General features: G+C 34.8%; 1 protein-coding gene and 1 pseudogene across 1 annotated transcript; both read right to left on the bottom strand.

The window, feature by feature from the left end:
- Positions 1–6,021: 6,021 nt before the first annotated feature.
- On the bottom strand, positions 6,022–7,826 carry LOC134258798 (growth hormone secretagogue receptor type 1-like; annotated as a pseudogene).
- Positions 7,827–9,656: 1,830 nt separating this feature from the next.
- Positions 9,657–16,888, bottom strand: LOC134258799 (uncharacterized). The gene is made up of 9 exons (XM_062741383.1): positions 16,782–16,888; positions 13,951–14,017; positions 13,437–13,564; positions 12,630–12,892; positions 11,899–12,047; positions 11,418–11,520; positions 11,058–11,223; positions 9,970–10,066; positions 9,657–9,803 (listed from the first exon to the last, which is right to left on the bottom strand). The coding sequence occupies exons 1-9, from the start codon at positions 16,812–16,814 to the stop codon at positions 9,730–9,732; spliced, it is 1,080 nt and encodes a 359-aa protein (XP_062597367.1). The 5' UTR covers positions 16,815–16,888; the 3' UTR covers positions 9,657–9,729.
- Positions 16,889–18,178: the final 1,290 nt, after the last annotated feature.

The raw sequence follows: 18,178 nt of genomic DNA, 5'->3' as shown, positions 1-18,178 counted from the left end.
TGCAAAAAAGTTAAACGTCCCGGTATCTCCATAGTATAAGTACTAAATTTTATTTCTAATCATATAAAAAAATCAGTATATATTGGAAAATGTATTCTCTATTGAGAAATAACTATTTTTAGTCCTAGCTATATCTAGGCGTGCTAAGATTGCGTTAAATTTGAAAATTTCATATCAACTTCACAGACAATCAAAGAACTTTTAAAAGATTCATGTAAAATGTGAAGAATACGAGTTATTCATCCAAAAAAAAAGTTTAGATTGGCCTCAGCACACAAAAATGTGAAGAGAGCATAAAACACGGCCGACCTCGGAAATTCCAGAGGTTGGATCAGATGCCTCGAAGAAGGAAGCATGCCCTCTTGGACTGCCGTTAAAGGATGCAATATTAAAAAAAAACTTTTTAACTATAACACAGTGTTATATAGTATTACGTATAAATCTTTATAAAGGCTTTTGCCCAGCTGCAATAATGTAGCCCTCCCCCCTTTTTTTTGGGGGGGGGGGAGAAAACATCAGATTAAAAAAATCGGAGAGGGCTACATTATTGCAGTTAGCGTTTGCCTGAAGATTACGCACAGCTTGTCACCTGACGTTACTTATTTTTCAAGGAATGAATTTAATAGCTACCCATTTTATACGGTATAAACTGGCCGGCTTGGTGCAGTTTACGCTTTATAAACCGCGAAGCGGTTTATAAAAAAGCGTAAACTGTTCCAACCCAGTTTATACCGTATAAAATGGGTAACTATTAAATTCATTGCATATAATTTAATTTTCATTCATTTGATGTAAGGAAAAAAGATGATTTTTCTAACAAAATGACTTCAATCTGTACAAAATTTGAATGTAACGTCAGGCGGATTGATACGTTTTTGACGCAAGTCATTGTGACGTAGGCACCCATTTTATACGATATGAAGTAATTTTTTTATCCAATCAAATACAGCGTTACAATCAGAATTAAATTATTATTATATATATACATTTGTGGTATCTCTCTCTATTATTTAAACATACGGAGAAAAAATATTTTCAATTCTGTATGAAGTTTGTCTGAGGTCAGAGGTCAATACGTGACCTAATCACACGGCGCAATAATATCTACCTGTGCATAAATATAATAAATATAAAAAAAAAATGACTTGCTCTACTTGCATTTCATGTATAAAAATGAACAAAATATGCAAGTAAAATAATAATTATTTTATTTGCAAGTATTTTATACAGTTTTTTGGCTAACGATTTAGTCTGTGTATACATAGAGAATATACCGATAGAAACTAGCTTTTGTTTACAAGCTTTATGTCACTTTTTTCAGCTGTACAGTCTCTAACGTTTATCCTTATTTTTTGGGTAGACTTCTAGTTAAATCTTCATGATAAACTATATTTTTTCATCAAATTCTACTCACGATAAATGTGTAAATCTGTTGGAAAATATCAAAGCATTGCAATCACGCCACGAACAGCTGACAAACACCTCGGCGCTGTCGTAGTTCAATGCAAGTTTTTGCTAGTGTCCCCGTGTTTTGTTTACATCATGAATATGCCTTTAGTTATTGATATCGTACGTTAAATGTTTTTTATCTTAGATACTTGATTGCAGATTAACTGGCACTGTCAAGTGTTTCCATCCATCGGATCATCCATCCTTTTCTAGCGACCGAAATTCCTCCAATTTTTTATCATCGATTTCCGGACGTGTTTCTTGTGTCTTTTCAGCATCAACTATCAATTTTCACGAATAGAAATATTCCCAGACAACAGTTTGTTCACTATTACTGATCACAGGTACCCTTTAACAAAATATTCCCTTAGAAATAAAATCCTTAGCCTGTTGAATTCGAAGCGTAACCGCCATTCAAGCCGATTTACATCTTGCGTCATTTTTAAAAATCTACGACGGACGGTTAGTGCAATAATTTATATTCAGAAGTATTCAATCGTCTGTCTCAAATGTATATATAAGTAATAAATAACAAGTTTATAAACTTCAATGGGAATTGAAGTGGGTCGGTACGTGATCAAATCTTCTGAGAAGGCCTTCGGCCTTCACAGGATTTGATCACGTGACCGACCCACTTCAATTCCCATTGAAGTTTATAAACTTGTTATTTATTTCTTAAATAAATAAAAAAAAACAATATCGTGTATAGATAATATACGATATTGGGTTATTTTTTTTTTTTTATACCAAATGGGTATGGGTTTAATATTTTTATATAAGAAAAATAAGTAACGTCAGGTGCCTATGTTGCTATAATATTGAGACGACCGTTTTACTGAAACTGTTGTCATCCGATATACATATTACTGAAGTATTTCAAAGCGTACTATTCACAGCGAATTCTCTCTAAATTAAACCATTTCCAGAAACCCTCTGAATTTTAGGTTTTCAACAAACACATTCGAAGGAACATACAAGTAGTAGTTAGTAACTATTGGATGAAATTTTGGATTTCTCTAGCCCAATCTTTAGAGCAATATCACAGATTTTATCACAGACTAAAACGAGGTAACCTATTGATAAACAAGTTGCTGTAACAAGACTTTCAGCAGTCTCGTTTAAAGTCATCATTTCGTAAGTTCTATGGTCGAAGCAATGACATTGTCAGCAAATACAAGCTTAAATAAGTTATATGCTGACTGACGTTTTTCATACGAATATATTGTTAGGCTATTATATACACATTGGATTGTCGTCGGATATTTCCGTTTTTTACCATCATGACAAGGAACACACGACAGGGCTACGCCTGCAGCATGGGACTCAGTCACTCATTCTGTGGTGAACACTGACTACTTACTTATAATACTCCTTTTTCTACGATCATGACAAGGAGCACACGGCGGGTGTGACGGGTCGGCAGGGGATGCTCACTCCTCCATGGCACCTGATCACACCTCTAATGTTTCAGAGGTCCGTGTTCGCTTTGCTCCAGTTTTGTATTGTTTAATCAATTAATGGACTTTTGAGCTTTAACACTGTTCGTTATCTCCATATATTTCACTTTTGAGATTGTATATCATTGCAAGAGAAAAGCCTATTTTTCTCTGAAGGAGGTGGAAACGGGTTATGTCGGTTAACAGGACTACGCCTGCAGCAAGGGAACTCAGTTCACTCATTCTATGGTAACCACTGACTACAGCAACAGACGTACAGAGAAACATATCACCTGGTTCTTCAGTGGTTAACATCAAAAACGGAAGCATGACGTCTAGTCAGAAAAATCATCAGAGAACTACTATAGACTGAGAAGCCACCTTCTGAGATCATACGAGAACATCAACATAACAGCATGAAATGTGCGGAGTATGTTTGAAATTAGCAGAGCAGGAACTCAGAGCAGGAATCCCTATCAAAGTCCCACAAGGAAAAGGATAGAGAGGTCAAAAAGAGTGCGAGGCGAGACAAACAGAAGAGTATAGAAGATAATCTGAGTAGATCTGAGGAAGCAGCAAGGACTGGAAATACATTATTCAAGAATCTTCTAAGATTGAAAACTGATGTCTGGCAATTTTACCAACAATTCAAATACACCTCACACCTCTAATGTTTCAGAGGTCCGTGTTCGCTTTGCTCCAGTTTTGTATTGTTTAATCAATTAATGGACTTTTGAGCTTTAACACTGTTCGTTATCTCCATATATTTCACTTTTGAGATTGTATATCATTGCAAGAGAAAAGCCTATTTTTCTCTGAAGGAGGTGGAAACGGGTTATGTCGGTTAACAGGACTACGCCTGCAGCAAGGGAACTCAGTTCACTCATTCTATGGTAACCACTGACTACAGCAACAGACGTACAGAGAAACATATCACCTGGTTCTTCAGTGGTTAACATCAAAAACGGAAGCATGACGTCTAGTCAGAAAAATCATCAGAGAACTACTATAGACTGAGAAGCCACCTTCTGAGATCATACGAGAACATCAACATAACAGCATGAAATGTGCGGAGTATGTTTGAAATTAGCAGAGCAGGAACTCAGAGCAGGAATCCCTATCAAAGTCCCACAAGGAAAAGGATAGAGAGGTCAAAAAGAGTGCGAGGCGAGACAAACAGAAGAGTATAGAAGATAATCTGAGTAGATCTGAGGAAGCAGCAAGGACTGGAAATACATTATTCAAGAATCTTCTAAGATTGAAAACTGATGTCTGGCAATTTTACCAACAATTCAAATATGTTGTGATCAATTAGTTTGGCAACATCCTTTTGGAGGGCAGTGTCATTATAGATGAAAGATGGACAGAACATTTTAGATTACTGGTAGTTTTGAATAGAGAATACCCTACTCAACCACCAGATATCGAAATCCATAACAACAACATAGCAGAACTTGACATCAGTGTGGAGGAAGTAAGTTTAGAGAAAATACAGAAGGCCATCAGAAATATGTAAGACAACAAAGCTGCAGGAGTAGGTGACATCCGAGAATTACTAAAAGCGGACACTGAAGCAACATCAAAGATTACAAATAATGTACATGTATATATAATCTGTTCCAGGACATTTGGAGAACCAACATGGTACCAACGACTGGAAGAAATGGAGTAATTATAAAACAACCAGAAAGGTCGATGCAGAACTGAGAAAGGAGCAAGCAGGGTTTAGACCAAGACGATCATGTTACCAAATTTTTGTACTAGTATTACAAAATATCAAAGAGCAGTCCATCATAGAATGGCAGTCTTCTAGATAACTGACCTTTGTAGACTTTGAAAGGGCGCTTGATAGTGTACATCAGGAAAGTTTATGGAAGATCTTGAGACTTTATGGACTACCATCAAAGATAACTTACATTATATCAGGGTACTGCTTGAAGGATTTCAGTGCTCAAACACTAACATCTGGACTGAAACAGGACTGTCTGTTATCGCATCTGGCGATATTCTGGGTCATGAGGGAATCCACCAGAGAAAAAGATAACGGCATCAGATTGAGAATGGAAAACAAACTGGATAACCAGGTTTATGGCGACCACCTATGTCTCATCTCATCTACCTATCAGCAAATCCCGGAGAAAACAACCAAACTCCATGCAACATCTAAACATTTTGGCTTAAACATCAGCTTAAACAAGACCAAAATAATGTTGAGAATTAATGCACGGAATAACAACCACGTACAAGTAAATGGAGAATATTTGGAAGATGTACACACCTTCACATACCTGGGAAGCATTGTAACAACATCAGGAGGTACTGACGAGGACATTACATCAAGAATCAACAAATCCCGTCCATCTTAAAACCAATTGTGAACCTCCTCCTATATGACTTTTAAGACAAAGCTCAGGATCTTCAATAGTAATGTAAAATCAGCATTACTATATGGATCAGAATGCTGGAAGCTCCGGAAAGATCCAGCGAGAAAACTAAGAGTGTTTGTTAATCTATGCCTACGGACCATATTTACATGTAAATTTAAATCAGATGACCAAAAGTATTCAACAACGACTACAGAGAGATGTCAGGACAAGATGACATTGTGGAGGAAATTGAAAGAAGAAAGTGGAGATGGGTCGTCCCTGTGCTCAGAAAAGACCAACGCAACATCACCAGGGAGAGCACAATCTGGACGGCTGATGGCAAGAGAAAAGGGGGCAGGCCAAAAACAATATGGCGGAGAACATTAGAGAAAGAGATGAAAGAGATAGGGCGGACGTGGAAGGCAATAGAAACAAGAGCAAAGGATGAGACTGAGTGGATGGACTGTGTGGCTGCCTTATGTGCCACCTGGCTACAGGAGTTTGGGGATAAACAGGAAGTTAATGTTTTGTCACACCAACAAAATTTGCCAGATCTTTCAATCTTTGACTTTTTTCATTTCCTAAACTTAGAAAAACATATATCAGAAAGAAAAAAACAAGTACAGCAAATCATAGGATCTGCCGTATTCCAGTATACGAAAGGTCATACTAAAACATGTGTTCGAAAAACAATTAGAAATTGAATGAAAATGTTACGGATATGCATTTTAATTGAAAGAAAATATTTTAGTTAAATCATTAAGACAAAGTCATAGGGAAGCGTTTTTTATTTCTTTCCGAGCCCCCATGACATTATTTATTGTACGCCCCTCGTAATGTTTGTTCTTACCAATACGGTCAATGATGTGAATATGTTCATAAATAAACTTGATGATTTCTGATGGGAAAAACGAAATTAAAAAGAAAATAACTACTGCCAACAGAATGATAGGTACACTGTCGAGAATTGTGTCAGGACTCTTTCTCCAGTGTGGAACTATTCCTTGTTTTCTATTTTGTATCAATGAGCTTTGTTCAAAACTTCTTTTAGGACAACCACTAGAGTTGTTGGGAGATTTTGAGGACACACAAGTGCCCTGGTCGTCCGAATTCTTCATTGCAGAGGAATATATAACAAATTCATTGTTACTTCTCCCTGGAGTCATTTTCTTTTGTATTCCTTGTGCTCTGCGAATTTTCCAAATGAGACAAATATTTATATAAGAACAAAAGAGCACAGCATGGAATGAAATCGAAAACTATTGACCATATCATTCTTCTCGTTCGGATTTTTACGTCTTTCGATTTTGTACACCCGGGAACGATCAAGGCATATTGTTTCCACTATTTCCGATTAAAAAAAACAAAGGTATTATTGACAGAAAACAGAGCATATGCACAAGAAATATAGCAAGTTTTGTTTTTTTGAGAGATACCAGCTTTCAGGCTTGCAAGGCCGTAACTAGGCTCAAATTTTTAGTGAGGCAAGGGTGCTGGGCATTCCTAGTCTCAGACGGGGCAAGGATAGTACCTCATGACGAGTGATTGAGGTTTCCAAGGGGAGGGAGGTCCTGAAACCTGGGTATTATTTAATAAAATATTTAATCTTAAAAAAGTTTTTACGTTTTGAATTGTCGCCCGCATGGCGCAGTGGTTAGAGCGTGTGCTCTAAAGTCGCAGACTACATCACGGGTTCGAATCCCGCTGCGGGATGTAGAGACAGGTTCCTCGGATGAGACCGTAAAAACCGAGATCCTATGTCACAGTAAGTAATGGCACAAAAAAGACCTCTCACTGTTCAATCATCTTCAGTGATCCTGAAAGCCCAGTACAGATTTAAAACTTGCAGCCCTCCATCGGCAAGTGTTTCAATATGAATGAGAAATTCTTAGAAGGGGTGTTAAATAATTGCACAATTTACAAAATAAACATTTTGAATTAAATTTTACATGCGCTCTAAATGAAAATGAGGCACCTGGTGAGATGAACGATTTACAGAAATGGAAATAAAAGTTGAAAATATTAATTTTGCACGAAGACACACATAAGTACAATGTAAAGCTTTTTCACTTTTCAAAAAACTCTAAATATTTAGTGAGGCATTTGCCTCACTTGCCTCAATGGTAGTTACGGCCTTGGCTTGGAATGGATGGCAGATGGCTAGATATCTCTCACCTGCCATTATCACAATTAACCCTGTACTGCTTATGATGGATAAACTGAAGAAAGCATTTCTAAGCCAGTGATAGTACAAAACTATATTTCGCTCTCGGTATGTTTCCTGTAGAGGAAGTGTAGTAAACAGAAGGGCCAGTAAACAGAACATAAAGTCAGACACAGCTAAAGCAATCAAAACAATATGCGATGATTTTTTCCATAGTAGTCAAACAATAGACATTTTCTTTTGTCAGTACGAGTAGACTTAAAACGTTCCCCACTAATCCAAATAAGCTTACAGCAGGCACACCGACTTCCATGAATATGAAACTAGAATTTTCCGTTCTAGAATAGACTCTAGACTACTAGTGGGAAAGGAGAAGTTTTCTAAACTCTGATTTATAACCCCAGCCATCATTTGAAAAGTAAATACTAAGTCTATGCTCATCAGCCGTTACGTTTTATACCAGGCAAACAACTTGAACAACTTGAGTGCAAAAGTACTATAAGATGTTCCCTCCCATTACATCTGTTGTTGACATGATAGATATATATGTATAGCAAAGTTGTTAATTTTGAATAAATTAGGAGTTTTTATTTGATGCATGATGTTTATCATCGACGTCAATGTTATAGTGTTAGTATTATAGAGATAGTATATACAAGTATACATGTATCCCTAAGTAAGCAAAAAGGTTGAAACTTAAGTCTACTTGATCAATCATACGGCTCACAGCAGACGTGACTGTTCAACAGGGGATGCTTACTCCTCCTAGGCACCTGATCCCACTTGTAACATTTCCAGGGTCTTTGTTTTATGCCCTTTTTGCTGATTTGCATTGTGTATACAATACGTCTTTTTCATTATCATCCCCATTTTTCTTTATTTTTCCTTGATAATAGAAGGTTTCTTGAGCAATTTCAATAAATGGTATAATTAATGAGAAGCCGTTAAAAACAGAATCCAAAAGTGTATATCTGCATTTTCCTAACTTTTTCTACAAAAGCATATGAAACATAAAAAACATATAATGAAAGATCTTGTCTTATCTTTTAATCTATCTATGCATGGTTTGCCATAATTATGGGTTTTTTTTTGGAAAAGTATTTATATTATAGAGGTTTATACAAGCAACGGGATGAATAGAACAGTTACAATCTATTTTGAATGTTCTATTGCCATGCGACTGTGAATTGTAATTTCTACAAAATATACTTTTCTATGAACATCTGATGGTAATTTAATCTTAAAATAAGTATATCTTGAAAAATTATCAGTAGGTAAGGTACATTGCGTATGTCCTTAAAATATATTTTAGGTTCGAATACAATTTGTTTATCTCGTTCCTGTCGTTTATGTCGCACTCCTTTTGATTATTTTTATATTGTATTCTTTAGAGACATATATTCAAGAGAGAAAAAAACAACCTGGAAAATAATCAGAAGAATCTGACCTTTGACATTTTTGACATCACTTAATGAAATCTTTATATTATCTTTATCTCTGTATTTCAGGAGGTTTGATCCTGATATTTGTAGAAGCCTTCAGAGTGAACATTTATTTCTAATAGCATTATACTGCACATTAAAGTTCTTATATTAAATTTGGATTCTACAATGCAAACCTATAGAACTATATATATTCAATGAAATAACCGCCATTAAATTTCATACAAGCAATTAAGCCAGGAATTATATTTTGTTGTTGAAGGTGTTTTAGAAGAAAACGATCAATTTTGAAGTATTTACAGCGTTAGGAGTGTTTAGTTTAGATTTCTGTTTTTTCATGCTGTTTTTACACATTGCTTTTTTGTGCAGTGAAATGTCTGATTCTGATAAATCTTCTAGGGTTCTCCGGTAGATAGACAAAAAATCAGCATACATTACCAGCGGTTTTGAAAAGATGTCAATTGATGAAAATTTTTGTATTCTTCAGAGAGAAATTTAACAAAATTACTTAACATATTGATGTTTTGTTTATCCAAAGTTGTTTTAAAAGACATTCACAAAAGCACAATAACCATTGAAAGGTAGCAAAGAGTTCCTTTAGCATTTGAAACTCTTCAACTCGAGGGGAAAAGTCAATTAAATTCAAACTACATTGCGTATGTCCTTAAATGCCCTAAATATAATTAGACCTCTACCTGAATAATTTTTCGTATACTGCTAATTTGCTAACACCATTTTAATACATATAATAAACAGTTAATTAAAATACATTTTATTTATATAACAAATTTTATAACATCTTTTGCAGATTAATTTGCAAGGTCTTTGAAAGAGTTTCATACGTCACGTAATACACTATTTATGACCTATAATCATAATTTCAATACAAAACTGATACACGGAAGAAGCAGTAAAAGAACTGGCGTTAACAACCATTTTCTTCCCCCTGAAAAGAAAAGTAATCCTAAATTGTAACTGTAAAGTATACAATAATTTCGAAAAGCTTTATTCTCAAATACGTACTTTATTAAGCTTTTATACTGTATCTGGAAATAATATATTAAGTTTTCTTTTGAAAAAAATCTTTAAACCATTTAATGAAATGGTCGTACCTGATGCAGGGCCAACTTGAATAGTAACAGAGAGCTCGTGTGCAGGTGCCCCCTCATCGCCTGATTCACGCTGGGATCTCTTTGACTTACAGGTATTCTGAAAATGTATTACAATACGTCTCTGACTTATTCTCGTTATATATGAAGAGTTACTTTTGGAAGGACCAAATTACAATTTCTGTAATCACTACATTTATATGAAAGAAACTTCAAAGACATTGCAGTGGACTTTGTAATGTATTACACATCATGTGTAGTTTATTCTGGGTCCACTACAATCAATAGGAAATATTGATATCATTATTTAAATGAGGTATAATATTAATTAATAATAAGTTGTTGATATATCTAAGTGCCGAATTGAAGTCCACGGCAAGTGTTTCCATCTTCTAATGTATTAGTTTCTAAATAAATTCTGCTTCGTATTGATACAAAACAGGTGTGCTTAAAACGGGACACCATTTTTAAACACGAGAATTAAATATTTTGTTGTAATATGACTTGATCCACTATGCCCAGTATTCAAAAAAATCAAAGACTCTCTAACAAGCTTTAGGCTTAGTAATCACAAGAGATATCTTTTTAAAAGTTGTACTACAAATGCATACTTGATGAAAATATTTATACTCACCTCTGTTTACATATAATTATATTTAAGCAATGAATATTTTTTTTAAAGATATAGTTTTATAACTGCAACGGAGTGTGCAAACGAATTGAATAAGCATGCCAGTTTACAAGCCAATATGCAACAGCTTCTATTCAAAGTGAGCGTGATTTTTTTTTTTTATTTTGGCTTTTGACGTTGCACATTTATGGCGTTCAATGTTTGTGACGTCAAAATAAAACGTAATCTTTCACCCTAGTCTGTGTTATGCACAGGGGCCTGTAACATACTGTATTTGATTTTACGTAATCACTATATGTATACAAAATTCCCTTTCCTTTTTTGTATATATATCGTGATTACGTAAAATCAAAAACAGTATGTTACCGGCCCCTGTGGTGTTATGGTGTAAATTTCCACACTTTTTATAAAGCAAAATACATGTGTAGCATTGACGTACAATATATATAATAAAAATTACCAGATCACAATTGTATGACGTCTTGCTGCATATTCTTACGTTGCAGATGAAAGATACGTAATCACTGCCACCTGCGAAGTGGAAGGAATAGACAGGTGCCCTAACACTACTCTGTCCGTGACCCACAGTGGTGAACATCTCCATTAGATACGGCTCCAAGAGACATCTACAAAATGTTTCATTTCTGATTTTTTATCTTAATTTAATCGAAATTTCCCCGTTTTCTCCCCGCCTTTGTTTTATATTTTATATAAGATTTTCAAAGCCCCAATTTTTTTTTTAATATATGTTACATGTAACTGGCTGTCTGACACTAGTACGACTTATGAAGTTTAAAATCAAATTTTAAGAGTAAATTACCCAGAATGATGGACATTGAAAAGTTCAATTCTTCGATTAGAATTCCAGTAGTTATAACCATCCTGTGCAGAACAGTTTTCTGGACGAATGATATAGCGAGGATCTAAAAAATAAATAATTACCGGTAAGCTGTTCTTATCAAGTTAAAGATTTTTAAATGTTTTAGATTTGTTTACAATTTTCTTAGTATCATGCAGGCTAGTAGAACGTAAGGGGCGCCCCTTTTTCTTAAGAAGCCGAAATTTTCATTACTATGCTGGTCCATCATCTCATTGCGTCTGCAAGGTCAAACACTATTTAAAAAGTGGGGAGAAAGAGGAAAGGGAAAAGTCGTCCACTATGAAATAGCACTGAAAACCGTCTTTACTGTAATATAGTGATTTTTTTTTCTTTTGAAGATTTTTTTCTTATTCACAATTGTCTAATAATTCAAATAATAATTACATGTAATTTGCGTACTATTTAATTTATTTGTGCTCACCATTGGAGGAGAGGAGAAGATAAATCATTTGTCCGGTATGTGTGTAGTAAATGTCAGATCCTCCACTGTTAGTTAAACGTAGACTTGGGTAATTGTAGTAACCAGCTCTCAACTGTCTGTATGAAAGTGTTGGCGGCACGGCACTTGGGCTGCAAATTGGAATATATATACAAGAGACCATAAACAAACTGGACGTGTTTAGTGGTTGTCCGGATACATTTCAAATTACATAGGCTTTCAACAGGAAAAATTCAAAATGTAGAACCATTTCACGCTTAGTTTGGACTTTCAGTAAGGCGTGGTATTCTCGGCGCTATATGTTTACGCCTGTAAAGTGGCAAATAGATTTTCATTGGTTAAGAAATTAATAACATCAGGAACTTTAAATTGTTGTTGACAACGATGAGACGACTTAAGCTCCATCTCTTTGCAGGATGAGACAATGTAATTGGTTATTCGATACACTAATTGGCATTTGCCGAAATTGTATCCCATGTATATTTCTACAGTGAAGAATAGCTGTGTAAATTAAGAAGCTAATTATATGTAACGTCGAGAATGCCACGCCCTACTGAAAGTCCAAACTAAGCGTGAAATGGTTCTAAAAATGTGAACAAACAACTTAGAAGATTTGGTATTTTTTCTTTTGTTTGTTTTCTTTGATGACTTTTTAACTTCCTATTAGGCATATTTAAAATTTATATTAGGCATTAAGTTTTATGCTGTCTTACTTCGACACTTCACGTATCCCATCAGATACTCTGTACAATTTTCCGTTGGTGTGTATACCATCGCAGATCAAACGGAACTCGTGGTGGTCCTTTCCACCCACAATCCCACCGTGGGTGCCATGAGAAACAGCAATGTCAACCTCACCGAAATAGTCAGAGGTAGTGGACTGGTACCAATAACTAGGGGTAGAGCCGTGGTACCATGGGTATGACGAAGTTAGTTCAGAAGGATATCCGTGGTTGTATCCCCAGTAGTCGTAAGTCTAGATAAATTGACATACTCATTCAAATGATTTATCAAATTCACTTGCCTATCAAAAAGAACATCCTGGTATAATTGACAGTAAATCTTAGATGGTTATCTAATGCAAAGTCCTTATATATAAATTAATTTTGCACAAAAAAATTGAATGAGTTTCGCATAGTTAATTTTGTAAGAATGACAAAGCTATCATACCTTAACTTAATTAAAAAAAACGAATTTGATTGAAACACATTAAACTATGCAAGCAAAAGCAAACAGTCGCTTAATTAGCTATTCAATTTTGTGACATCTGATAATTAAAAAAATAATTACATTCAACCTAATCAAAACATACATATATATCCTTTTCTGCTTGAAAATACGCTAATGATTGAAGCGAAGGAAATACTGACAATTTTAAATTTTTTAAAAAAATTTTCCTTTTAACAATAATAACAAAGCTAGTACGTTTTTTGACATTATACAACTAGCAAATTTAACCAAAAAGTGTTTTCAAAATTAACATTATTTCAAATAAAACTTCACCTTGGAATAAATATTACCTTGCACATAGAAGGAATATTATATTCCCCCGGAGACGTCAGATACACGGAACAGCTTGTACTGATAACGGTAACCGTATAACCATCCGGAACTCCTCTGACATCTATACTTCCATCGGAGGAACAATCTAAAAATGGTAAATTACCTGCCTTTCACATGCTGTAAAACAATTACTAGTATCGTACACTTATCCGTTATCACCGTAGTATACATTTTATACAATGTATGTCAATATTTAAAAAGAAATTTTAAAGAAAACAAACGGATTATAATTTCAAATCTGTGCATATATAAACATAAATATGTAAATTGTAAATAATAATTTCGTAATTTGTCAACTGTTATCACAACTTGTTTATTGAAAACTATCTAAATAGATCTGACAAATATTAAAATTAATGTAAATGCAAAACGTTAGGGCTATACACAGACACATGTATGGCATGTTTTGAAATAGAATAGCATGTAAAACCCTGAAGAAAAAAGTGTAGCAGCTGTGTGAAGTATGCTTACCATAACTCAATAGACTTCGTAGGTGGTCCGTATTGTATTGAGTTGAGAGACTTTGTCCAAGGAAAAGCTGTCAAAGACATATTTTTTTTTATTGGTAAAACAAACTTTTGATAGCATAAGCTTATCTATGGAAGTTACGGAATGATTACTTTAAATGAGAGGTTGATAATCATGTTTCATCAACATGTTTGTCAAAACTCGTTTTTGAAATTGTTCATGCGTAGAACAGGTTCTTGCGTAAGATTCATGAGAGAAATATAGAATTCGTGTGCAGGTGATCAGGGTATATATAAAATACATGGTTACTGTCTTGAAATATAAGCGATATTTGGGCGAGGGTAAGAAAACGTGATAGAGGGCGAGGCTTGCCGAGCCCTCTAACGTTTTCGACCCGAGCCCAAATATCGCTTATATTTCAAGACAGTTATCGGGTAGACTTTACTTTACCGGTCCCCAGCATCTAGATTCACGCGCAAAACTCCGACGTCACACCCGTTGCTAAGTTCCGGTGTTTACGGCGGCCATTTTGATTTCGCTTGTAAAAAGTTGGCGAAAATGTCTCCTGTAAATCAACAACAAATAAATCTTACCTTAAATCTGAAAATCATCTAGGCTGTTGTTGAGGGTTGGGTTGAGGTCGACTAGTGGCGTTCTTGTTTTTTTTAAAGGCGGAATGGTATCAGAGATGAAGTCGGCTATGTTGGGTTTGTAAACTTCCGATATGAGGTTGAGAAAGCGAAGGAAAGGGTCTGGGGAGTCGTTTAAATACAACTTTCGTATGCAGTACTGGGAGAAATAACTGTCGTAGAGCGTTTTCTGGGATCCGTTTTTGGGTAGGGATTTTTTGAGAGCTCTCCAGGTGGATTCTATTGTATTTGTGTGAGCACCGGAGTCGGGATCTACGAAGTTAATAGAGTGGTTGACAGTCAGGTGAGTGAAACCTTCTGAGTTTAGGGAACTGTAGGCCCTCCAACAGTCACTGATTATTGTAGTTCCGGGTTTGATGTGCTGCTTTATGATGGTAACTAATGTGTCAGCTGTTCTGTCCTCAACAGTAGTGAAAAAACACTTTTTGGAATCCCGTTCAATTCCACCAAAGACCCAAACCCCGTCGACACGCCTACCTTTGTGGAATTTTCTTTTCCCGAATTTACTTTCGTCGATTTCGACAATAATTCCGGGGCCTCCAATGATGTTATTTCCGTTTTTTTGTAAAATCACGTCGCACACCTCTCTGGAATAATTGTACCAGTCCACTATGGTTCTCTCACTAATTTCGTTCGTAATAAGTTCGTGGATAACAAATTCCTGGTTACACTTGTGAACCCAGAAATATGTAATATACAGGATCTGTTCTAAGGTTAAATTGTGATTTTCAAACCAAGATTCTTTACGAATTGAAACCTTTTTTATGACACTTTTTGTTGGAGCATCTCCATACGTAACAATCCCGACTGAATGAAGTGTCCCTTCGTAATCCAAAACGTCCAAAGTCACAAAATTTGCACACACAGTCTTTCAGATTAATTAATAAATTTAACTGAATTAACCAGTCAATAATTATTTCGACATTTTCAAATATTTTCCAAAGGTCTTTCAATTTGTATGGCATATCGCAACGTGCATTTGTTTACAAATTCACCTGTCAATCTACTGCGCATACTCCGCACGCGCAATGATGACAACGGCATTTTAGAGAACAGCTGATTTTATTTTATGTAAACGTAAGTGTTTTAATGTAACATTCTGTTGTAAAATTTGACGAAGATTACGAATTTGTGGTCAAAAATGCCCCAAAACGCTTATTTTTCATTTTTACGACGGCTGACGCCGTCGTACTATATAAGAGTAAAGAATAAGGCATTCATATATTTTGGCGCCTTATTTTGGGGACCGGTAAAGTAAAGTCGTTCCCAGTTATCATGTATTTTGTTTATCCTGCAACACAATTTTACATTTAAACGTCCAAAACAAGCTATTTCCGACAGATTTAGGCACATCCCTGCAGTTGAAACTATGACGCCATGGCGTAAACGTTGCAATAAACATGACGTCACAATGCTTTTAGAACGTCGGAATACATCCACGAGGCTTTATTAGGGCAGTGACCGGATAAAGCTTTGGTTTATTAGGTTACCTTTATAAGGTCAATGCAAGGGGTAGTTGCAGGATAAATTGCTGCATAAGTCAGGGAAGTTGACGATTGAAAAGTGAAAGTCATCACTATATCATTGATTTATAAAACTGTGTCGTAATATACTTGCCATTAACGTTTATTTTTCATAACAAGATATCCAAAAACGAAACAGATGTGTCAGACTCTGTGATTTTTTATCAAAATCACCACGATAAATCATGTCGACATATCAGAAATGGAAATACAACTATTGTTAATTGACAATACGTTGTCAATATATCTAAATGTCGAGTTGAAGGCCAGCACAAGGGTTTTCGTGTAAAAACCTTTGAATAAATTCTGCTTCACATGGGAAAAATAGGACTGCTTAAAACGAAGTGCACTAGATGTGATGGAAGACCTGGACTCCAAAAACCCAATAGATAATGTCAATCCGAAACTCTAGCAGTTTTAATTGCAACTTAAGAGTACTTGTTTGTACCATCAGATTGTTACTGAAAAAAAATTCAAATGACCAATGAAAAGTAAGTACATTCATAAGTTCAATTTTTAAATCGTAATTTTTATGCAAAACAATTCATGATAAACTTTGGAAAAAGAGATTTTTTTTATAAATTATATCAATTTAAATAATTTTAATTTTTTTTTTTATAAAGTTCGATTAGTCATAAACACTTGGCAAATCAATTCTTACCGAGAAAAGAAAAAGACAACACATCGACATCATTGTGATCTGGTTCTATGAGATGACTGGCCTACAGGTGCGTAATATTACGACCTTCTTTGCAAATATAACATAAGCAAACAATTAAAATGTACGTAACATGTAATAATTTAGGAGAATAAAATATGTTGTCTTCTTTTGGGTACTGTTTGACTTTAAGAAAACGACAGCCTATATATTCTCTAATTCGTTGTAATCGTGCTGTGTTTAACTGGGTAACATCATTCTGTAGACTTTGGTGACCAAACAATTTGTTACACTTTTTAAGTGTTATCTTCTTTATGCAAGTTTTTTCTTTAAGATTTATAAATTAATTTATGAACCATAATGGTTTTAGAGCGACTGCAATTATCTATTTGAACAGAGAGGTAAACTTAGCAAGCTTTTGCGAACAAATGAAGCGCGCATTTTTGAGAGAAAAGAAAAAGCCAGAAAAACAGCAGCAACGGATTGCTACTCATCTTCGCTAGTCATGGGATTACCATCCTCTCTCAATTTTGGGGGGTATTTTTGTTGATTATAACGCTTCGTGTTTTTAAAAAAAAATATTGTAATTTCATCATCCGCTCGAGGGCGCTTCTCAAACCCGAAAAATCGAAATTTATACAAGAAAAGGCACTTACACATGTAATTTCTATTTAAAAAAAACTGTCAGGAATGAATATGAAACCATCATGATAAAATTTTGTTAATTACATCTTTGCTAGCTTAATATGACTTTTCTCCAAACCTTGGCGGATTTTTAAAAAAATTTCTTCGGTGAGTCAAAAATGACAACTCATCTACAGACTACTAGATGAATCTAGCTCTTGAAGTTTAATTCTTATTATAACAGTTGGTGAATTATACACCCAGTACGTAAAATATTAAAAAGTGGATCCTTTTTTTTTCTTTGACAGATGAATGAATGAAATGTAGACAGAAAACACCAATGTGCGTAATTTTTAGTTTTATTGAGATATGAATCAAAGTTTGTCACGTGTTCAAATCCTTTTAACGTCCTGAGGGCGTTATACTAAAATTGATGATATATAATCATCATGCCATATCCGAGAAAAAGGCTAAAAAAAGACATTTTTTTCTTTTATTGATTTTTTTCGTTATACAATACAAAGAAATAATTACAATTTTTACAATTTGTTAGGAAACTGCAAAAACTTTTAACTTTTACATATGGCACGCCAAATTAACAAAAATGAGCTAAACCTAGTTTCACAATTGATAAACTAGGTTTATCGACTGTAAACTATAGTTTACAAACCGTAAACTATAGTTTACAATTCGTTAAGTATAGTTTTCATCTGTAAAACTATATTTAACTGTTGTTAACTATAGTTTACGAATGCTAATGTAAGTTTATCTGTCTG

Source organism: Saccostrea cucullata, unplaced genomic scaffold, assembly GCF_032062105.1.
Source record: "Saccostrea cucullata isolate Sc308-1 unplaced genomic scaffold, CSIRO_AGI_Scuc_v1 ctg6054, whole genome shotgun sequence".
In the NCBI taxonomy this organism is placed as follows: domain Eukaryota; kingdom Metazoa; phylum Mollusca; class Bivalvia; order Ostreida; family Ostreidae; genus Saccostrea; species Saccostrea cuccullata.
This window is presented reverse-complemented; position numbering and strand designations above follow the sequence as displayed.

What these genes read in the sequence shown, in the direction of transcription:
- LOC134258799 (XM_062741383.1), bottom strand. Translation starts at nt 16,814, where the DNA reads ATGATGTCGATGTGTTGTCTTTTTCTTTTCTCG. An exon ending in ACGAAGTCTATTGAGTTATG is followed by an intron (nt 13,565 to 13,950) that starts GTAAGCATACTT and finishes TACCATTTTTAG; the next exon opens with ATTGTTCCTCCGATGGAAGT. An exon ending in CGTCATACAATTGTGATCTG is followed by an intron (nt 10,067 to 11,057) that starts GTAATTTTTATT and finishes ATACATTTTCAG; the next exon opens with AATACCTGTAAGTCAAAGAG.